Source organism: Porites lutea, chromosome 14 (assembly GCF_958299795.1).
Source record: "Porites lutea chromosome 14, jaPorLute2.1, whole genome shotgun sequence".
NCBI lineage: Eukaryota > Metazoa > Cnidaria > Anthozoa > Scleractinia > Poritidae > Porites > Porites lutea.
In genome coordinates, this window is record NC_133214.1 from 5,458,757 (window position 1) to 5,478,847 (window position 20,091).

Sequence of the window (20,091 nt, forward strand, 5' to 3'; positions counted from 1 at the left end):
TTCTTATAGGAATCTAGTCTTTTTTCACTTGTATCTTGATTCTCTCCCAATCCAGCTACTAATATAGAATCTGGATAATAATTTCTAATTAGTTGAACTACTTTGTAGTGAAGGTCTGTCTCATTTTCTATCTTAAACATTTTGTTATTTGGGTTGTCAAACATTTTGTACTGACCATATTTACGGATAGATGGAAGAACTAAAGTAAATACCCAATCGCGGAATTTTTTAGCAGCTTCTAATTTAGAACTAAATACAAGTTCATAAAAACCAGCCTCATCGATAAACGTGCACCATCTGACCTGACCCGGCGTTTCACCGGGGCAGCTTTTTGGGTTCTGGACCTGACTCCCCGAAACGGGGTACCAGGTATTTTGGCGTATTTTATGGTTTTTGGATACATGCCTTCTAACAGCATCGTCAGTGTCTTTATACCCAAGAATCTCAGCAACATCCTTTCCACGAAACCAAACATTTTGCTGTTTGTCAATATAAGAATTTAACTCAATTCCTAAATCTTTATTAGAAAACTTCTTCTCCAACATGTTTGTCATTTATATAATAATTTTATTCTTTAAATAGTTTTTATTCACTATCATCTGGCAAATTCTTTAGTTGCTTAACCCTCTCAACTTTTTTATTTAAATCTTTAACACTATCAACTATTTCACTAAATTGAGAATAAATGTCAATAAGACGAAAAAGATTATTATTTTTACCACTATCTAATTTCAACCAAGAATATTCCTCATCTCTGATTTTTCCCCACATCTCACATTCGCCAGCCATTAGTATTCTAGAAAGATCATCATTAGTCTTTCTAAGAGTTTCAAGCTCATTTACTATTTTTTTTCTTAATTCTTTCTCAAAATCTTTGAGTGTTTTAACATCCATCTTTTTTTCTATCTCAGAAAAGAATTTAGCTTCCATTTGTTATATGAATAGATAATTAGATCTAGTATACATATTTATCTAAACATTATACTAAATGAAAGAATCATATTGTATTGTAGATAAAAGAGTAACTCCTTGCACAGAGCCAAGTGGTTACCAAACTGATAAGCGTGGTAGAACTCAATTCTATTGCAGATGTGCAGTCTGTGGAAACAAAAAAGTTAGATATGTGAAAACTAGAACAAAAACTAGTCAGCCCGTCTAAAGGGGCGGGCGTCTTTGATACTGTTGTTGGTACAGCAGTTGACGGATTTGTACATTACGGTCTACCTTGGATGGGTAAGAAAGCAGTTGAAATGGGACGATATGGAGCAAGCGAGTTAATGAGAAATAAAAATCTTCAGAAGAAAGCTGTAAATTATGGAATCAGTAAACTCACTCCATTTATTCAAGATTCTGTTGGAACAGCTATGGACCAGTTATCAACAAAAGTGAGACCAAATAAAAAGTATAAAACTGATAGACCAGAATTAGATGGAAGAGGAATAGATATTCACAAGCAGATTGGTAAATTACCAAAACCAAAAGGTGGATGGACCTTACCAGGGCATAAATATACAGGTCCTTATAATGATCTCGAAAACCAAGTAAGATACAATCCAGAAACTGGTGAAATATTAGAAATTTACGATCAACCAACTGGGCCAACTGATGCTGTGGCCATGCAACATGATGTTGATTATAGTGTTTGTGGTGATGACAGAAAGTGTAAAAATAAAGCTGACAAAAAGATGGTAAAATCGTTAGATGCAATTCCTTGGAAAGAAAGGCAGTGGGGGCATACTTTAGCTAGAACAATAATTAATACTAAACAAAAACTTGGAATGGGATCAAAAAACGTAAAGCGGCGTTGAGTAGTGATTGGTCTCAACAATTAGCCGACGAACTTCACAAACCAATCACACGAAACTTTCAAAAGAGATCAGTAATCTCAAACGGGATTGATGATATCTGGGCTGCTGATTTAGTTGAAATGCAAAAGTTTAGTAAATGGAATAAAGGGATAAAGTATCTTCTAATGGTAATAGATGTGTTTAGCAAGTATGGATGGATTAAGGGATTGAAAGATAAAAAAACTGAAACTGTCAGTAATGCATTTGAGGACATATTCAAGCGTAAACGTAAACCACAGATGTTATGGACTGATAAAGGTTCGGAGTTTATAAGTAAACATTTCAAAGATTTTCTGAAAAGAGATGAAATCAAGTTGTATCACACTGAAAACGAGGAGAAATCTAGTGTTGTTGAGCGATGGAATAAAACAATGAAAAACAGAATGTGGAAGATGTTTACCGTAAATAACAACACTGTTTACTGGGACAAACTTGATAAACTAGTTAATGACTACAATAATGCGAGACACTCTAGTATAAAAATGACTCCTGTTGAAGCAAGTAAAAAGAAAAATGAGCGTAAAGTTTGGTCTAATTTGTATGGGGATTTGATTTACTTAAAACCTGGTAAATCAAAATTTGTGGTTGGTGATCGTGTTAGAATTTCTAAGTATAAGAGGCAAGTATTTGATAAAGGTTACACACCAAACTGGACAGAGGAGATATTTGTAATTGATAAAGTTTTACCAACAAAACCTATTACATATTCTATTACTGATTTGATGGGAGAGGAAATCAAGGGTTCTTTTTATGAACAAGAATTACAAAAAGCAAAACAACAGACATTTAGAATAGAAAAAATAATCAGGAGGGATAATAAAAAGAAAATGGCATTAGTAAAATGGATTGGTTATCCTGATAAATTTAACTCCTGGGTAAGTTTGAAGGATTTGGTTGATTTTTAATACAATATTTGTATTAAAAATAGTTATTTACTCATCTTCTTCATCAGATAAAAGTAAGTCTTCAACTACTTGATCAGGCATCTCCTCACCCTCACTCTCTTCATCAATTGTTAGTAAAGATTCCCTAGGTTTAAGTGGTTTGATATAGCACTCATGTACTTTTATTTGTAAAGATTTAACAGTGTTACTAATAAATATTCCTTCAATTATTAGTGCCATTTTAACATTGCAATACTGATTAATATATTTGAAAGGATTTAAATCCTTCTTTCCTTTTGTTTTAAATAGTGAAAGAATTTTCTTTGATTTTTTAGAGTAAATAAGTTTTGCATAAAGAACTGGAGCTGATGATTCATCAACTTTTGTTTTCTTTTTTCCTTTCTTGTCTGTGTATTCTTCTTTTTTAAAATAAAATGGTGAAGATAGAGATGATGCTAAATCTACTCCATATTCATTTTCTAGATGTTTCTGAGATAGAGTTGTTACATTATTAATAACATCAAAAAATGCTTTTTCTTTACTACTCGGTTCACTATCTTTAGCCCAAAGACATACTGGAATACTATAACCTACTAACTTACCTGTTTCTTGATTTTTCTTTTCATTTACTCCAAAAGAGAAAAGAACTGGAGTTTCGATTACCAGTGGTCCTTTTTTGTTATTTGGATATTTGACTTCAATTGGAATACGTTTGTATTTAATCTTGTTGTTTTTTACTTTAAACTCTTTGGCTTCATTAAAGATAATATTCTCTTGGGTAATATTTTCGTAGCTGGACAGTTGCATTTTTATTAATGTTTATATAATCTTTAAATCATAAATCAATTTTATTTTTTCTGCAGCAAGCTTTTTAGCATTTCTGGTTAATCTCTTAAACTCTGGTCCTTTAATAATTTTTTCGTTTGGAATATAATCGGGATCCTCGTTATGTCTATACCCATCATCAACTATAAATTCCAAATCCTCTTTTGTAGGAGTAGTCTCTCTTGACCTTGGTTCCATTTTTTATTAGTTGGATATATTAATTAAATACTCCTTAAACTTTTGTAAATCATTTTTAAAACTTGTAACAAAAATGTTATAAGTTTAGAAATCATCACTATCACTATCACAGTATTCTATGATATTAATCTTATCAAAAAAACAACAACCAACTTTGTAATCAGTATCAAATCTTGTGCCTTCGTAACATAATAATTGTGTTGCATTTTTAAACAAACCATCCATTTCTTCCCTTGCATTGTAATACTTTTCTTTAACATTAATTCTTGGAATTTTATTAAAATATTCTTCTAAACTACTACTACTACCATTTTCTATTGTTTTAACTACATCTTTGATTTTTTTATCAAGATCACTAATTATTAAGTAATCAAATAAATCAAATATCAATCCTCCTTTTTCCAAAGGTAAAAAAAACAATTGGTTTGATCTGTTTATTTGCTTTTCGTTTTTTTTAAAACCCATTTCTATTTTTTATTAGTTTATATTATTTCTTTAAATCAATTTTATATTTTCTGTTTCTAAATTTTGTACTACCCCACGAACCGTTTTCTTGGTTAGACATGACGTCTTATAATCTTATAATTAGATTATAAGACTTTAAGCCTTTTTTAATCACTTTCGCTTTCACTTTCACTTTCTCTAATACTACCAATTTCTACATTATCCCAAATATTATCATCTATATTATAAATATCATCTTCAAAATCTTCTTCATTTTTAATGTTGACATTCTTAGTAAAGATTATTAAATTCTCAAAAAAATCTTGAAAATCTTCATCCAAAAGATAGTCAGAATAAAAAACATTTCCCATATTTAAATATATGTGAATTCTTAACTCAATTATTTGCTCAACAACACTTAATTTGAACTTTAATTTACTAATATTTTGAAGTTTCCCAATTTTTTGAGCCTCCAAAACATTTTTAAAATGTTCAATAAGTGCTTTTGCTCTTGGAGATGAAAAAACTTTTTCAAAAGAATTAGAATTAAAATCTATCTTTTTCATAAAATCACCACACTTCTTATTAATCCCTGTTATGTAAAGCCATTCTTTTTTGAAGTCTTTTGCATATTCAGGGATTTTATTCTTAGAAGTATTGGAATTTTTTAAATCCGAAAATTGCGCCACAAAACCCATTTTACTAACTACTGACTACAGTACCTATTTCAAGGACATAATCCAATTCTACTATTGTCAGTCCGGTGTCCGCTTAATAGTGGTTTTCAACAATAGAAATCATCCAAATGTATTTCATTTTAGTGTCTGCGTTGGTCTAATACAGGTGTCCGCTAAATAGTAGTTCGTTACAAAGGAAAATATAAGACGTTAATTTCGGAACCCGGCTTTGTGTCCGCTTAATTGGGGATCCACATTAAAAGAGGTTTCACTGCATTCTTAAGCCCAAGACCACCCCATATTCGATTAGTGATGGAGACCGCTACCTGAATAACATTTAGTCACATTAACCAAGTGCAGAAACATATATGCCCAGTGGCAATAGACAAGTGTGGGAAAGGTGCGAAGTAAATCTGAAAGGCACTGCAATTGAGCCTGGAAGGTAACCATGACAACCCTGTGAGTGGCACCAACCCAAACCAGTCTACAGGTGCTTGAAGAAAAAAAGGGGGATGGCGAATAGGGGAGTCACAGGACCTGGTTCCCCTAAGGGCATTAAGCACCAACCCCAAACTCCCTCGCAATAAGAACTAAAGAAAAGCAACTGACCACTGAAGAATGGAGGCCGTAACAGTGAACAGGAGAGGAAAGAAGACTGCAAACCTTGTGTGACAAGTGTGACAGTGGCAAAATAATGTAAGCTATATTGATGTAGGACTGTCTCCAACATTAATTCAAGTACCATTTTCATTGTCGTTCTATAGGAGTGTTTACAGCAGCATGTGACTGTCAAATTGAGTGGTTAATTGTGAAAGGGATAGCGGATTTTGCAGATGGTTCTCAGTTGCCTTCAGAGAGTTGGTTTTCCTGTGCCAGTGTGATGGCAGCATCTCTTGTTGCCCACATTTTGAGTGAGCCCTATGTTTTTCATTCATGGCCTCATTACCAAGGTAAATATTTCTCATAATGTTATGTCCCATTTTGGCCTGTTGTTTTACAGAAACTAGGGGTACGTTCCCGGGGGGGGGGGGTACTGCCATATATGGGCTATATAGGTATGTGCCGCTGTGAAGGGTATGGTTTTCAAGCAGTTTACTCTAGGATAGGGTATATAAATCAGAGCGTTTGGCTCTAGAATAGGGTATCATTTTTCAGGAAACTGATCAGTTGGTTGAAGATTTTATCTAGACTAGGTACACAGCTACTCTAGGATAGGGGGATTTGGGGAGTTTACTCTAGTATAGGGTAGCAAAATTCAGCTGAACTAACTCTGGTAAAGGTTAAGGGTTCCAGGCTCCCAGCGGCACATCCCCACCTAGAAATTCCTAAAGTGCCCCCCCCCCGGGGGGTACGTTACAGTGTACTTCCTTGATGCCGTCATAAGCTCACCACTGCATTATGGGGTAGGTGCCACACATGACATCTTTTTCTCTTTAAAACAGCTTTTTAATCAGATTTGATTATATTGGTGTAGATATTAATTGTTATGGTTTCTTCAAGGAACCTACAAACTATAAGAACATTGAAGAGACCTCTTGTCATTTTAAACCAAAAAGAGATTAAAGTACAGTCATGTAACTGAAGCAAAAAAGTTGTGGATTTTGTTGATTAGAACATCCTTACAAGGTTAAGCAACCGCCACCAAGTGTTCTTAGCTGATGAGTCTGGTTTTTTTCAGCCAGCGTATTGAGCTGACCGCATAGCTATATTCCTTTTTTTAAGTGTTAAAACTACACTAGTCTTGATATGCACTTCTAGTGACGTTTTTAGTAGCAGTTGTTTCTAGTAGATTTCTTGATTGTAAGTGAGAGATTTGTTTTTGTTGAAGACACATCACAGCAGAGCTCAGCCAGCAGATCAAAGGAACAGTTACCAAGTCCCTCAGGTCCCTCAGGTACCAATTTATAGCCCCTGTCGGCCCATCCACACAATCTGGATATTGTTTGAAACCACATATTTTTTAACATGAATAGGCCGTAGATGAATGGGTGGATTCACTGGTTTAGTGTTGAGGGAAGGCCATCTTGTGATTAAGAAAATGTGCAGTCTCAGAAATATCCAGATATGTGTTGAGGGGCCCTTAATGTTTAATGCTACATTGTACATGTAAGCAATCCAACATGTTACGAGAAGATATATTTTCTGTTCATTTTCCCTTCCTCTTGTTTTTGGTTTTATTTTTTTTTGTTCGTTTGTTTTTTTTTTTTTCAGGATAAATGTTTTTGAAACTCTCATAGCAGGGTTGTGTACATTAGCTTGTAATTAGGCAATTTTTTTTTCTCCTTAGCGGGGGGGGGGATAATTCGAAAGGGGGCACTTATTTTTAGAAGGATGCTAATTCGAACGTTTACGGTTCATGTGTTCCATTTAAATAAAAAAGTAGCCTGTGAGCGAGCTCTCCGGGGCACACTGGCGGCGGCGCGAGAAAAGGAAGGAAAGTTTACAACTGCGTCTCTGAAATTTGAATATCCGAATCGAAAAAGTCAATGCTAAATGCTGATTGGCGGAGATGACATTAGTAGTGACATCATTACCCTTGGCACGTGTTTTTCAATGTTTGTTTGCATTTGCACCCTTTCCGCTTCGCACTGATTGGCAGGAATTTGACCGCTCAGTCGACGGGGAACCACAGGGGAATTGGAGGTGGAATTCAAATTCCAGAGACGTTGTTGCAAGCTCTCCTTCCTTTTCTCTCTTCTCCCTTTTCCCCGCCGTCATAGCGCCCCGGAGAGCTTGCTCGCAGGCTATTAAAAAAGACCCTCTCCCCTCTCCTCTGTTAAGTTCTCTTGTCTAATTAGCTACCATTTTCATTCTGTTACTTAGCTTAATTATTAAATGAATAAGGTGTTCCCACCCTAAGTCTGAGCAACGGGTTTACAGTACAAAACGATAACACTGAACAGCCCAGCTTCTAAACGTCAATGAACGAGTTAAAATCATCATGACATTTTGATTTTTTAATACTAAATTAGAAGGGGAGGCCAGTACAATGTAAACTAACTGTAGTATAAAAGTGTTAAAATCTATATCTCAAAAATTGTTCCACAAGTCAACCTCGCAACAGAAGGTTGTTTAGAAACCGCTGGACAGGTCTTGCTTTTTGAGAGAAATTATCCACGCTCAGATGAAAATGACCGTACTAGAACGTAAACTGCATTATCACTGCTACTTTTTTTATAAACAGATACCGCAACTGCTTTTTTGGAGTGGACTCAAAATCAGCTGTGCTCATTCTACAACAGTTCCGCGAGCCAGTTAATGATTACTCCGTGGGACCGTAATAATACCATGGACATTGATGAGGTGTATGTACAGTTAACACTGCTAAGAGATGACAGAAAACTTGCTGGAACAACAAAAAGAGAGCTTGAAGATTACAGTGAGATATTCGCAAGCCATGGTCATCACCTAATTCCTAAGAGAATTTTAGTGTACGGGAGGCCAGGAATAGGAAAGTCAACATTGACAAAGAAACTTGCCGTTGACTGGTCACGAGGTAATAAAGAAGTCCTAATGAAGTTTGCTGTTGTACTTTTAATCAAGCTCCGAGATGTTTGCAACATGCAAGACTTCTGTGCCATGCTACAAAAGGCCGAGCTGTTGTCCGCAGGTGACCCTATGGCATTTAATCAGTTGTATGATTATATTCTTCACAACCAACAGAAAGTCCTACTTATTTTAGACGGCTATGATGAATACAGCGCCGGAAAATCATCGCCAGTTCATCAGATTTGGAAAGGTAGTCAGTTGAGAGATTGTACTCTTCTTGTGACAACTCGACCGGTGAAAAAAGATGAGTTAAGACCCGGAAGTCATGCTCAGTTTGAAATTAATGGCTTCAATCATTGGCAAGTTGAAGAGTTTGCTCTAAAGTTTCTTCGAGATCAAACAGAAGTATACCAGTTCAGACAGTTTCTGTTCGAACACAATCTCAGTGGCTTAGCAGAAATACCACTTCTCCTGCTAATGTTGGTTCTAAGCTGGAATAAATATCAAGGACCATTAACATCCCGCTCAGACCTGTATTGGAAATTTTGCCAGACGCTGCTAGATCACGTTATTGCCAAATCCTCAGATGAGACATTTAGAAGCATGGATGAATACAAGGAAGATCTCTCAAAGTTGGGGGAACTTGCATGGCAGGCACTTTTAAATGACCGTCTTTATTTCACACTCAGCAACGTCCCACAGGACATTCGGTTATTCCTTGAGAAGTTTATCAGTTTTGGCTTTCTACAGACTTCAAACCTTTCAGACTCTCCTCATCCTGAGAAACTGGCGTTCTTTCTTCATAAATCGGTACAAGAATTCCTTTCCGCCTGGTTTTTAGTTCGTGATTTAAAAAATGCCAAAGAACCCTTCAACTGTCTGTCTAAAGTCGACTCATTTGAACGGTTCAAGAAGTTGTCTGAAGTTATTAAATTTGTTTGTGAGTTGTCATCAGAAGCTACCGTTGCTGTTTTTAGCCATCTGAAGATGATAGGAGAAAAAGAAGGTCTGACTGATTACAACCTCTGTGAAAACCCCTCTATTGAGGAGCTCACTAAGGAACAAGAAGAGTTTTATTGTATTACTACCGATCTTTTCCTTACTTGCCCTGCTTCAGATAGGAAAAATGTCTATCCTTCATTTCTGCAATGCGTTAACGGTCTTATTGTGATAGAGAACCAACAACTGGTTAAAGTTTCAAGCGAACATTGCCTGAGATCAACAAGTTTCCATTATAAGCCAGATTATGTATTTGTTCTAGGATTGGAATTAGTAGATTTGGGTGATGAAATGTTTTCTGTGATGTCCGATTTGGACACTGTTTTTGTGACATGTTATGGTGACGTAAAATCCGTGAATCAAGTGCCTGGCGACTTTTTCATTAAGAAAGTCGGACATCGATTTGTGTGCTATTTAACTCGCCTTAAATACCTGCCCAGTGGACTGCTTACATCATTAATATCAGCACCAGAGTTCTCTCTTCAAGAGTCTGATCACAAGTTACAGAATAATGATGTTTGCAACTCTTTGCACTTAACCGAGAAAACATTTGACCAGACTCTAACACACTCTCTCTCATATTTGAGAGAGATTGCAATTGAGGGTGAAATTGAGGGCCCAACAAGTGAACTTGTCATTTTACTGAATAATCTTCACCATGTGCCTCGACTGTCTGAGCTTGATTTACGTGATGTTGGTATGGGGAATCAAGAGTGCCAGTTACTTGCCACTGCTTTAAAGTATGTTGATAAGTTAAGCTCTCTGGGATTATCATGTAACCCACTCGGTCACGGGATAAGTGAGCTTGTCAAATACCTGCACAGTGTACTTTATCTGGAAATGCTGTTTTTGAGTAATACACAGATGGGTGAAGAAGAAGTCACAGCTTTAGCCCATAGTTTAAAGAATGTGACTCAGCTGAGTACACTTTCATTACAGAACAACCCACTCGGTCACGGTATAAGTGAGCTTGCCAAACACCTGCACTTTGTACCTCAGCTGACGGGGCTGCACCTGGAAGATACACAGATGGGTGAAGAGGAAGTCATCGCTTTAGCCCACAGTTTAAAGAATGTCACTCAGCTGAGTAACCTTAACTTATCACTTAACCCACTCAGTCACGGGATAAGTGAGCTTGCCAAACATTTGCACAGTGTACCTCATCTGGTATCGCTGAACCTGAGTGAAACAAAGATAGGTGAAGAGGAAGTCACAGCTTTAGCCCATGTACTCGTCCACGTACCAGAACTGATGTCCCTTTCGCTTGACAAAAATCCGCTGGACCGCGGAGTGACTGAACTAATCAAGTGTCTCAAAAGTAGTCCTCGGCTTCTTTATCTCAGTCTGAAAAGGGTTCAACTGACAAAGAAAGAAGCCACTGAGCTGTGTGCATTAGCAGAGGAAAGGGCCATGATTTTATTGTCAGATTATTGTGTAAGTTTCTCTTTTGTAATTTGCATTATTAATGCTCGTAATACCCAGAAACTTGCTGGTAGACGAAGAGAAACCGTTCTTTAAAGGGGCTGTGTCGCCATTTTTATCCATACTGAAAAAGACAAATTTTTGTAAAAGAAAACTTGTTGAATAGTGGTCCAGTCGTGACAACAATTGCTAATGTATTTTGTCTGTCTTTAGATGTCCTGCAGGGTGAAAAGAGATTGCAATAATCATACTCCGTTAATAATGGTAATTGAACTGAGTGGAGTGCAATTTTCTCTGAAATCATACGCGTGATTTCAAAATCACAAGTATGATTTCAGACCAAAATTGCACGACACGAAGTTCAATTACCACTTTATTACTTCCATTTTGAAATCGCAGAATTTAGTCAATACTAATATTTTATTGATCAAATAGCTGGTTTGTTAAAAAGCCGAAACAAAAAGGCTTTTACATCTCATTTTGTATTCCAAACAGAAATGATGCGATATAGAACAAAAATGGTGCGATTTAGAACATGAATGACGCGATTTGGAACAGATGCGATTTAGAGCAAAAAATGGTGCGATTTAGGAATAAATCACACCGCCGAGAGCCAATCAGATTGCACAGATAGCCAGTGATTGACAGGTAATGGATAGTGATTTCAAAGTGGATGTAATAAATAATATTACTACGTCAGTGGACTAAAATAGATTTCAATATCAAAGTCAAGTTCAGTTAACGACTACTATATTATTGCACTGAAATTTTAGTGTATTTAGCTTTGGATGGCCAGGATGGTAGTGGATTGACTTTGAAAAGTTTTGACTTCATTTTTCGATTTCCTTACCGTTTCCTTAAAATGCGAACTTAAAAAAGCAAATGCGGTTTCTTCTTTTTTATAGAATACAATTGAAATCTTACTCTTGTAACGTTACGGTTAAGCATGTTCCTTGACGCTAAATCTGGGGATGAAGCGTATTGATGCGTTCAATAAAAAGGACAGTAAAAGACAGGCAATTCTGATTACTGCCGTCCTGTCGGGGAAAGAGTAGGGAGAGCACTACCAATTGGCTGCGGTGCAAATTTAGACTGAAAATTATGCCCGAGGTATGGGAAGTAGTGACGAAAAGCTGAACTCCTCTCGAATTTTTTCTTCTAGCCTCGTAGTTGACTCGACCTCGAGTGTGCTTATTGTATTCACCATGGAAAGTAAAACCGCTACTAAAGGAGCTAAAAACACTTTTAAGAATTACTCTTGATTATTACACTTCATGTCACTTATTTCGTGAGATCAAATTATGTTTACACTGAGTTAATTTATAATTTTTAAACAGCTTTTTTTTCAGTTTCCTAGAAAGCAGTACGTTTGCAGAGGAATTCGCTCAGCGAAGTATCAACTTACGAAATGTCAAAATTTCAATAGCTATTAGACATTTCATAACTTCCCGAAATAAACATTCTATGGTTGTCATTCGAAGGAATGTTGAAAATTTAGCTTGGCACTATTTATCTCACCTTCTGCATGCTTCAAACAATTTTTAAGGTGAAGTGGGACACAAAAATCTTGAGCAGCTAATTTTACTATATAGTAAAGCGAGGAACACGTTTGCTTAAGTTTCAACCAATGCACTGTACTGTACAGTGTATTTCAAGCCAAAAATTGGCGTGTTACGTGGAAAATCAGTAGACAGCCTTACTATAGAGCGAGAGATCGCGAGTTTGATTACCTTGACTGTACTGATACTTAAAACAACTAAGCAGTGAGGGTATTGCCTTTACCCTGCGTTGCTCCAATGACGTAGAACTTTTGGTCCCCTCTCCGGTACGAGACGTAAAAACTGTGTCCTCAGTTAGTACAGGCGGTGGAACCTCGACATGACGAAGGGCCAAGGGACTGGCAAAATTATTTTGTTCGTTATATCGAGGTTCTTTTTCATCTTTTTTGCTGTTACTGGGGTAAAGAAAATCGTTCGTCATACGGAGGACTTCGTTATATAGAGGTTCTTTATATCAAGGTTCCACTGTACTTTCGTGCAAAATACATTCACACTTAAAGTTAAGTAGGGTAATGAAATAAGGCGGACTGGCGAAGCTTTCGATTCTTTCATCGCATTCGCTTCTTTCATCGCATTCGCTTCTTTGCGCAAAGAGCCTCTCTACTTTTTTCTGACCAGTAGCAGCCTCTCAATTCTTCCGCGGGGTGCTAGAAGATCAGGACAAAACGTAACCTCCGATCAGGCGATCTTTCTCCCATTTTGTTTCGAAGTTGAGGGGAAAAGGACTTTCCCCGAAAAAGAAAACGCTTGATAGCCGGTTAGACAAAAAGAGGAATTTCTTTGTTTACAAAGTTTTCCTTTAGAAGGACGATTACACATGTGCGTTTCATTAAAGTAATGTCTTTTTCAATCACGCTGAGGTTGGTGGGGAATTAGAGACACACCATTGTTTTGGCAAAACAATCATGGCTACCATTTTCACCATCACTAACGAACTAACCTGTTTCTTTTTGTCTTCTTTTTTAGGCCTCCGTCAGCGATTATGAGTATTCATATCGCCTACTTACAGAGGCAGAACTACAAGAAACGGGAGTCACATTTGATGAAGAGTGAAAAAGGGAGTTCTTCTCACCACACCAAAAGCCCGAAGAGACCTCGACACCAAGAGAGGATAAAGGGGACAGAGAAGGCATCCCCCATATACACTCTATTCCACAGGTAATTCGTCTCGAGTTATTTTTAAGATCCCAAGGGGGATTAGACAACAGCCAATCACATAGCGCGAATGTGTTCCGCGTGGATGACCCACGCTCAGAGCCACGCGTCCTTCACGAATTGACGCAGAGCAAAATGGCGGAAGACGCGGAGAGTGATATTATTATTATATTATTATTCGTTTTGTCGACGGAAACGACTACGGAGAGATTTCTGCTAAAGCCGTGTCAGCGAAACGGAAATTAAAAAAGAATCGCCCTTCCTCTCTTGTATAGAGCTAACAGTACAGCAGGGAAATCCTTAACACACTGAATATTCTCTCAGGATCATTTATAATTTATAATTTGAAGAGAGCAATTTCTGGTTTGATATATATTCTTTTATTAGTCTTTCATTATTTAACAAAAATAACACTTGGCGTCCTACTTGCTTTATTGTAAAAACGACCGGTTTCAATAGACCGGCGAAATTTCTCATTTTCTCAAAAGCACTGAGGTAACGACAACTTCGAGTTGAACTGATTTCACAGGTTGTCAAAGAGTCCAGCGATTCCCTTTTCCCAGGTGAGCGCCGACTCATTTCACGTCAATATTCAGGAATGCTCTCGATCTCTTTACGCTTTCATTGCCTTTCACCCGACATGTTTTGCACGGCGTTTAGTCGTGCGAAACCTCCACGAAACATCCACGCAGCGCGCGAGGTAACTTTATCCTGATTCTAAAAATAACTCGAAACGAATTACCTGTGGAATAGGGTGTGTATGGGACATGCCTTCTCTGTCCCCTTCACCCTCTCTTGCTGGGCACTAAATGAACAACAACCATCTGTGCGACAATCATTTCGGTATTCCCGTATTGAAAATATCCCTTTGATATCCCTCTCATTTTAGTATTTCCACATTTTGGATGACACCCATATAATAGGGACGGGAATGCTCGTCGGAAAATTAGAATTCAAGCGCTTAAGGGGACTGTACTTCAACAAAGTATGGTGGTATTTGGCTTTTTTATTTAGCTATTTCTGTATGCACAGCCCTAAGAGAATGAACCCATCTTGACCCAACTGATATCTGTATGGGGAAAATATTGGCTTTTTTTCCCGGCCACTCTAAGTGAGATCAACATTCGCAATTCCTATCCCTAAACGAAACGACGAGCATCCCCGTCACTTTTATGTGGGGTCCCCTCGGGGACGCTGCAAAACAAATAGGCTCCTAGTTTTTAACCCAACTTGGAAGTGCTTAGATTTATTTTCTTATGATGCTTTACACAATGCGACGCGCTCGAATAAAGTCAAGAAAAGTTAACTTTGTTGTTTCCAAAATGATGGCCCAAAACTCCATGACGCATAGTTTTTGGACTCGTGATAGCTATGCCGTGAAGTGTTTGCAGCAACAACCGACGATTTGATGGTAAACGCGCGACTCGACGAACACGACTTCCCCAGGGTACCCATAGTGAGGCTTACCCTTGTATTACCTGGTGTAGTTGACTGTTCATTAGCAGTGACTAATAACAGTCCAGTGTGACTTTCTGGAATCGGATCCAGGTTTTAAGTAAATTTTTTTAGTATGAACTGTTCATTAGCAGTGACTAATAACGGTTCAGTGTGTCAAGTGATTTGACTTTGATCATAGATTTTGTTCGTAAAGGTGATTCACTGAAGTAATATACATACTTCCAAGTGAAGAGCAAGCTTCCTTCTCACTTATAACAAAACTGTAATTTCTATAAACTGACAGACATATTAGGAGTGACGATACGAAGAACATGATCTTTGAACTGTTCATCGTCACATACATATTATATGGTGATGTTTCATAATACAAGGATTAAGATTTAGTTTGTGTAAGCAACACAAGCTGTGATTATTCCTACCTGTCAGTTTACTGAATGTTTTTAAGTAATTAAGAGTGCTTCTTGGATTCAGATCCAGGCTCAGAGTGAATTTGTTGCATGTATTGTTCATTAGCAGTGACTAATAACAGTTCAGTGTTTTAGCAAAATTACTGCGATCGTTCATTTTGTTATTATAGCTGATTCTAAATCTGGGGTAATAATATTAACTTGCACCTAAGTGCAGCGTAAGTTTTTCACGCTATTTTCACATTATACCGGATAGATTGCTGTGCCGACATTAAAAGCTATTCAGTGTAGTATGAACACCTATCCGATATGTGACTCTCCACTTTAGAGATCCCATGCGCGCGACGCAGCTTGGCCCCCAAATCACTTTTCTTATGTGAGAAAAGAAGCTCTATCCGTATTTTCCTGCCGGCGCAAAAGTTATCCGGTATAGATCGAACATAGGCTGAAAAACTTCGCCTGCACTAAGATGTAGTTATTTTTCATTTCATCAAAATGTAACTTCCGTGAGCTGGCGAACAAATCAGCTTTGTAAACTACTCCACCTGAAAATGTTCCAGCTTTAACTGAACATCATTTTGATATATGCAGTTTGTGATGGATTTATAAAATTAGATTTTAGTTTTAATGTTAACTGTTGTTAGCTTTTGTAGCTTATGCAAATGAGATTATCCCCATCTGCATTTTTTCAATATTTTTAAAAATTAAGATCGCTCTTCAGACTCAGCTCCAGGTTAGTTATTTAGCTGCTTGTACTGTTCATTAGCAGTGACTAATAACGGTTACTACGATCTCACATCTTTTTCCCTGAGTTAGTGAGAGAGCAGTATTGGGCGATTTAATCAGTCTCTACCATAATGTAGATTCCATGAACTAGCAAAGAAACAAGCATTGTATAATACGGTGAACCTGCGGTTTAACACAGGTCACCAAAGCGTAAAATAAGAGTTTGTATCCACTATAAGACGAAAAATCTAGAACTGATAAATATATTAGATAAATTTAAATAGTTCCTAAATAAATTGTTTTATTTACAGTTACCTGGTGTTGTTTTCTGCCTCTCTGAGTGATATTTAAGAATGCACACCATGACAATTTGTAGTTCATTTGGAATTGATCGTTAAGTTTTCCGAGAGGGAGAACTCGTCGTAAGGACTTTTCCTTTTCCCGCTCTCCCGTTTTCTGAGGGATTGTAAATGTATTCAGCACAAAGAACTAATAGACAATTTTCGAGTTGCCCCAAGCCTCTGTCTCAAAGCGAGGCTAAGTGCGACGCTATTGATAAAACCAGGAGTCCATAACCCGGAGAGAGCAACTTCCATGTATTTCTGTCACGGCGTTTTCTCCGACCAATTTATTTTTAGGACGGTTTTGGCCCAAATTTAGTCAGCAAAACCTAAAAGGATTATGGACTCCTGATAAAAAGCATTTCCACGAGAAAAACTTTGCACTTAGCCTCGTTTTGAAAGTGATAGTTTTTGAAACTCTCCAGTAGGGGGCTTAAGCAACGCCGACGACGACATCGACGAAAACTTCAAAAAAGCTATAGGGTTTAATTGGCAAAACAACAACTCTGCACGTGCATCACGCTTGTTTGTACATTTCTTTGCCGTCACTGCACGACTACGACGTAAAAGTGCTTAATTTCAAGTTTTGTGGTGGACTTGAACTAAAGAGGACGGCTATCCTTTTCTTTTTCTGAACCGTCTTTAGAATTCAACTCCCGAAAAAACTGCCAGCCTTGCACATGATTTGACGAACTGAAGCGCAATAGAGTTTGCAGCAGCGTGACTTCACTTTTCAAGTGACGTTCTCGTAGCCGTCGCCGTCGTTGTTGCTAAAGCTCCCTAATCAGGGGCGGATCTAGGGGGAGGGTGCAGGGGGTGCGCACCCCCCCCCCCCTCCTGAGATGACCTGCGGTTTTCTAATACAACTGGTATAATGCAAAAATATATATATATATGTGGTTTATAGGTGTTGAAGTAGAGCAAGAAACGAGTGCACCCCCTCCTAAGAAAAATCCTGGATCCGCCCCTCCTAATACATGCTAATAGCCTTTTGAGGACTCTGTGTTGCTGTCTCGTACTCGAGACAGGACCGCCATTTGTACACAGTGCATGGTCATCTGAGTCACGCAAATGTCTAGCCGTTTGCAGGCCAAAGACAATCGCGCCGTTTAAAAGAGGAAAATTAAGACGCGTCTTATATAGGACGCGTCCTAAATAGGACTCAAACTATCCCGTATAAACGGCACATTCCGTTTGAAATTTTGCTTAAACGCGTCTTACCTAAGAACAGCCCCTCGAGACCTGTTCTTCAGTATTAAGTTTCATACCTGGCTCATCAGTAAGAATGGGTCTAGACAGATTATTACCTTCTCATTTTCGAATATGAGAAATTGTCAACTTAAATCTGACGTTTGATGTAAACGTGATTCTAAATCTAGACTGCGAGCAGTCTCTCTTTTTCTTCGGGTTCGCGCGTGGCCATTTGCTTGTCTCTTGTTTTGCTCGACGGACCACAGAAAAAAGAGAGACTGCTCGTAGTCTATTATAAATCTCAATCTCTCCAATATCACACGGGTCACGTGTTGGTACGAGCGGCGGGAATGGGATCGCGCGCGGGCTTACATGCACAGCGGCTTGTTACTGCCATGCGCTTTGACAAATTCGATGTACGCGGAAGTGGTGGAGTTTCTTGAAATTTCGATGCCCTAAACTTTTTTAAACAATTTTACATGTAATAATCCAGGCAATCATGGGTTGAATTTATTTTCTGACCGAGCGTTTCATTATGTAGCCTGTACAGAAAGGAATTAACATTGGCTCCGCTCCGCTGAAACATTGTCCTTTTCAAAATTTTTGCCATCCCGTTACAGCAGCCATGCGAGTGGAGGTAAGCGAACAGATATATAAGCTTACGTAACTCTTTCATATGGTTTATACGTACAGTAAACGTTTTTTAGAAGTTTTTTTCTCTGTTATAATGAAAAGATCCGTTTCAAGTGTTGTTAACTTGGTTTTCCAGGACGAAATCATTTCGATTTACACATGTGTTATTGGCTTTTTTGCGATGTGTCGACGTCGAAAATATTGTTCATTTTTAACGGGCGTATTGCACGAATATGTCAGCAATTTTTCTTTGAGGAGATGATGTTGAGGCATTGATCCATACCACTAGAATGTTCAGTTAAACTCCATCTTGTCATATTGCGTATACACACTGTAAATTGCGATTTCTCAAGGCAAATTCCTTTATAAACAATGATATTTTCAATGCTATCTTTCACCTTCCACTCATGCCGTCTTGAAACGACCCTGGCTACTAAGATCTGTATGCAAAATACCGAGGATGAATAACCTGTGTGCGCCGTTTGTTCTCTCTGTGTTTCACACCTCGCTGTTGTGGCTCTGGCACCCAAGGTACAGTGAAACCTGTATTAAGCGGACACCCTCTTAAGCAGACAGTAGCCGAAGTCCCAAAATTTATTGCCCTTATTTGCTTTAAATGAAACCTTGATTACGCAGACACCTCTATTGAGCGGACGCAGACACCTAAAAAGTACCTGAAATGGTCATTTCTATTTTTGCCAACCTGTATTAAACGGACATTTAAAATAATTATTAAATTCCACCACCCAACATGACAGACACCGGAAATGTGAAAGATTGCCTTGAACTGCCACCCGCAAATTTTTTCAATTTTTACATTAAAAAATGTGACTTGATGAACCTATTTGATTAGTTTCACAGTACAGTATTGTTTTCTATTTCATTTTGTTTGTATGGAGCTTGTGTCACTCATCTATTTTCTTCAATTTTGAGTTGCAATCTATGCTTATGTTACTGTGATCAATTGTTTCTCTTAAATGAAGAAATTAATGCAAACGTATTTCGTCATAGTCTCTGGGAGTATTCTAAACATTTCCACGGTTCATTTGAATGGCATTTGACACCTTATATGACGTTATCTATAGAAACCTGTAATAGGTGGGCACCCTTTATTAAGGGTGTCCGCTTAATACAGGTTTTACTGTATCTTGAAACTTGCTTGGTCACACAAAATTATTGTGAAGAATGCAGGTGGTGTGCATTCATTGCAGTGTTCTCCCTAAATTTTAGTTCAGCAGGTAAGGGACCATTCATAGCTGGTAAGCCAAAAAAATATGCGCCAGAGATGCACTTTCCTGGGGGCGTAGGGGTAATGGAGTGCAGGACATGGCTCACCCTTATTGGGAAATTTAGTAGCTAAAGGCACAGAAAAACGGGCAACAAAAATCATGCAACAATGTTGCAAAGTGAGTTGAGTAGCGATGTTGCACGTTTTACCACCCATGCATATCAAACCTGTCTTGCAGCAAATCAGGTTATTAACAGGTTGAACGTGGGTGGTAAAGCGTGCATCATCTCTTTTCAACTTGTTATTTATTTTGAGCAGCAACTTTACAAAACAAGTTGCACATTTTTGTTGCCCATGTTACCGAAGCTTAAGCTCTCTGAAATGTCATTCCCTCATTTTAAGATCTATTTTGCGAAAATCGGCCCTTTTTACCTTCACACAACAATTTTAAAATGATTGATTCCAATAATTTGACTCCGTCTTCAATGTCCTCTTTCCAAAGTGCATTGCCTATAAAAAGAAAGCTGTGTATACTTGAGTACTTTCTATATATTCATTCACTTTCTTGTGGCATGTGAGAATCGGATTGGATCACAACTTTTGTATTT

General features: G+C 37.8%; 3 protein-coding genes across 4 annotated transcripts in view; all 3 read left to right on the forward strand.

The window, feature by feature from the left end:
- LOC140924635 (NLR family CARD domain-containing protein 4-like) overlaps nucleotides 1–20,091 on the forward strand; it is a 388,290-nt gene that overhangs the window by 26,143 nt on the left and 342,056 nt on the right. The window lies entirely within an intron of this gene.
- The window catches only part of LOC140925039 (NLR family CARD domain-containing protein 4-like), a 93,805-nt gene that overhangs the window by 22,043 nt on the left and 51,671 nt on the right, over nucleotides 1–20,091 (forward strand). The window contains exon 2 of the mRNA XM_073374999.1: nucleotides 5,640–5,825. Coding sequence (XP_073231100.1) covers nucleotides 5,640–5,825 — 186 coding nt within the window. The remainder of the gene's footprint in view (nucleotides 1–5,639; nucleotides 5,826–20,091) is intronic.
- LOC140924898 (NLR family CARD domain-containing protein 4-like) lies at nucleotides 6,274–13,397 on the forward strand. The gene is made up of 5 exons (XM_073374888.1): nucleotides 6,274–6,278; nucleotides 6,704–6,769; nucleotides 7,087–7,121; nucleotides 8,060–10,797; nucleotides 13,311–13,397. The coding sequence occupies exons 1-5, from the start codon at nucleotides 6,274–6,276 to the stop codon at nucleotides 13,395–13,397; spliced, it is 2,931 nt and encodes a 976-aa protein (XP_073230989.1).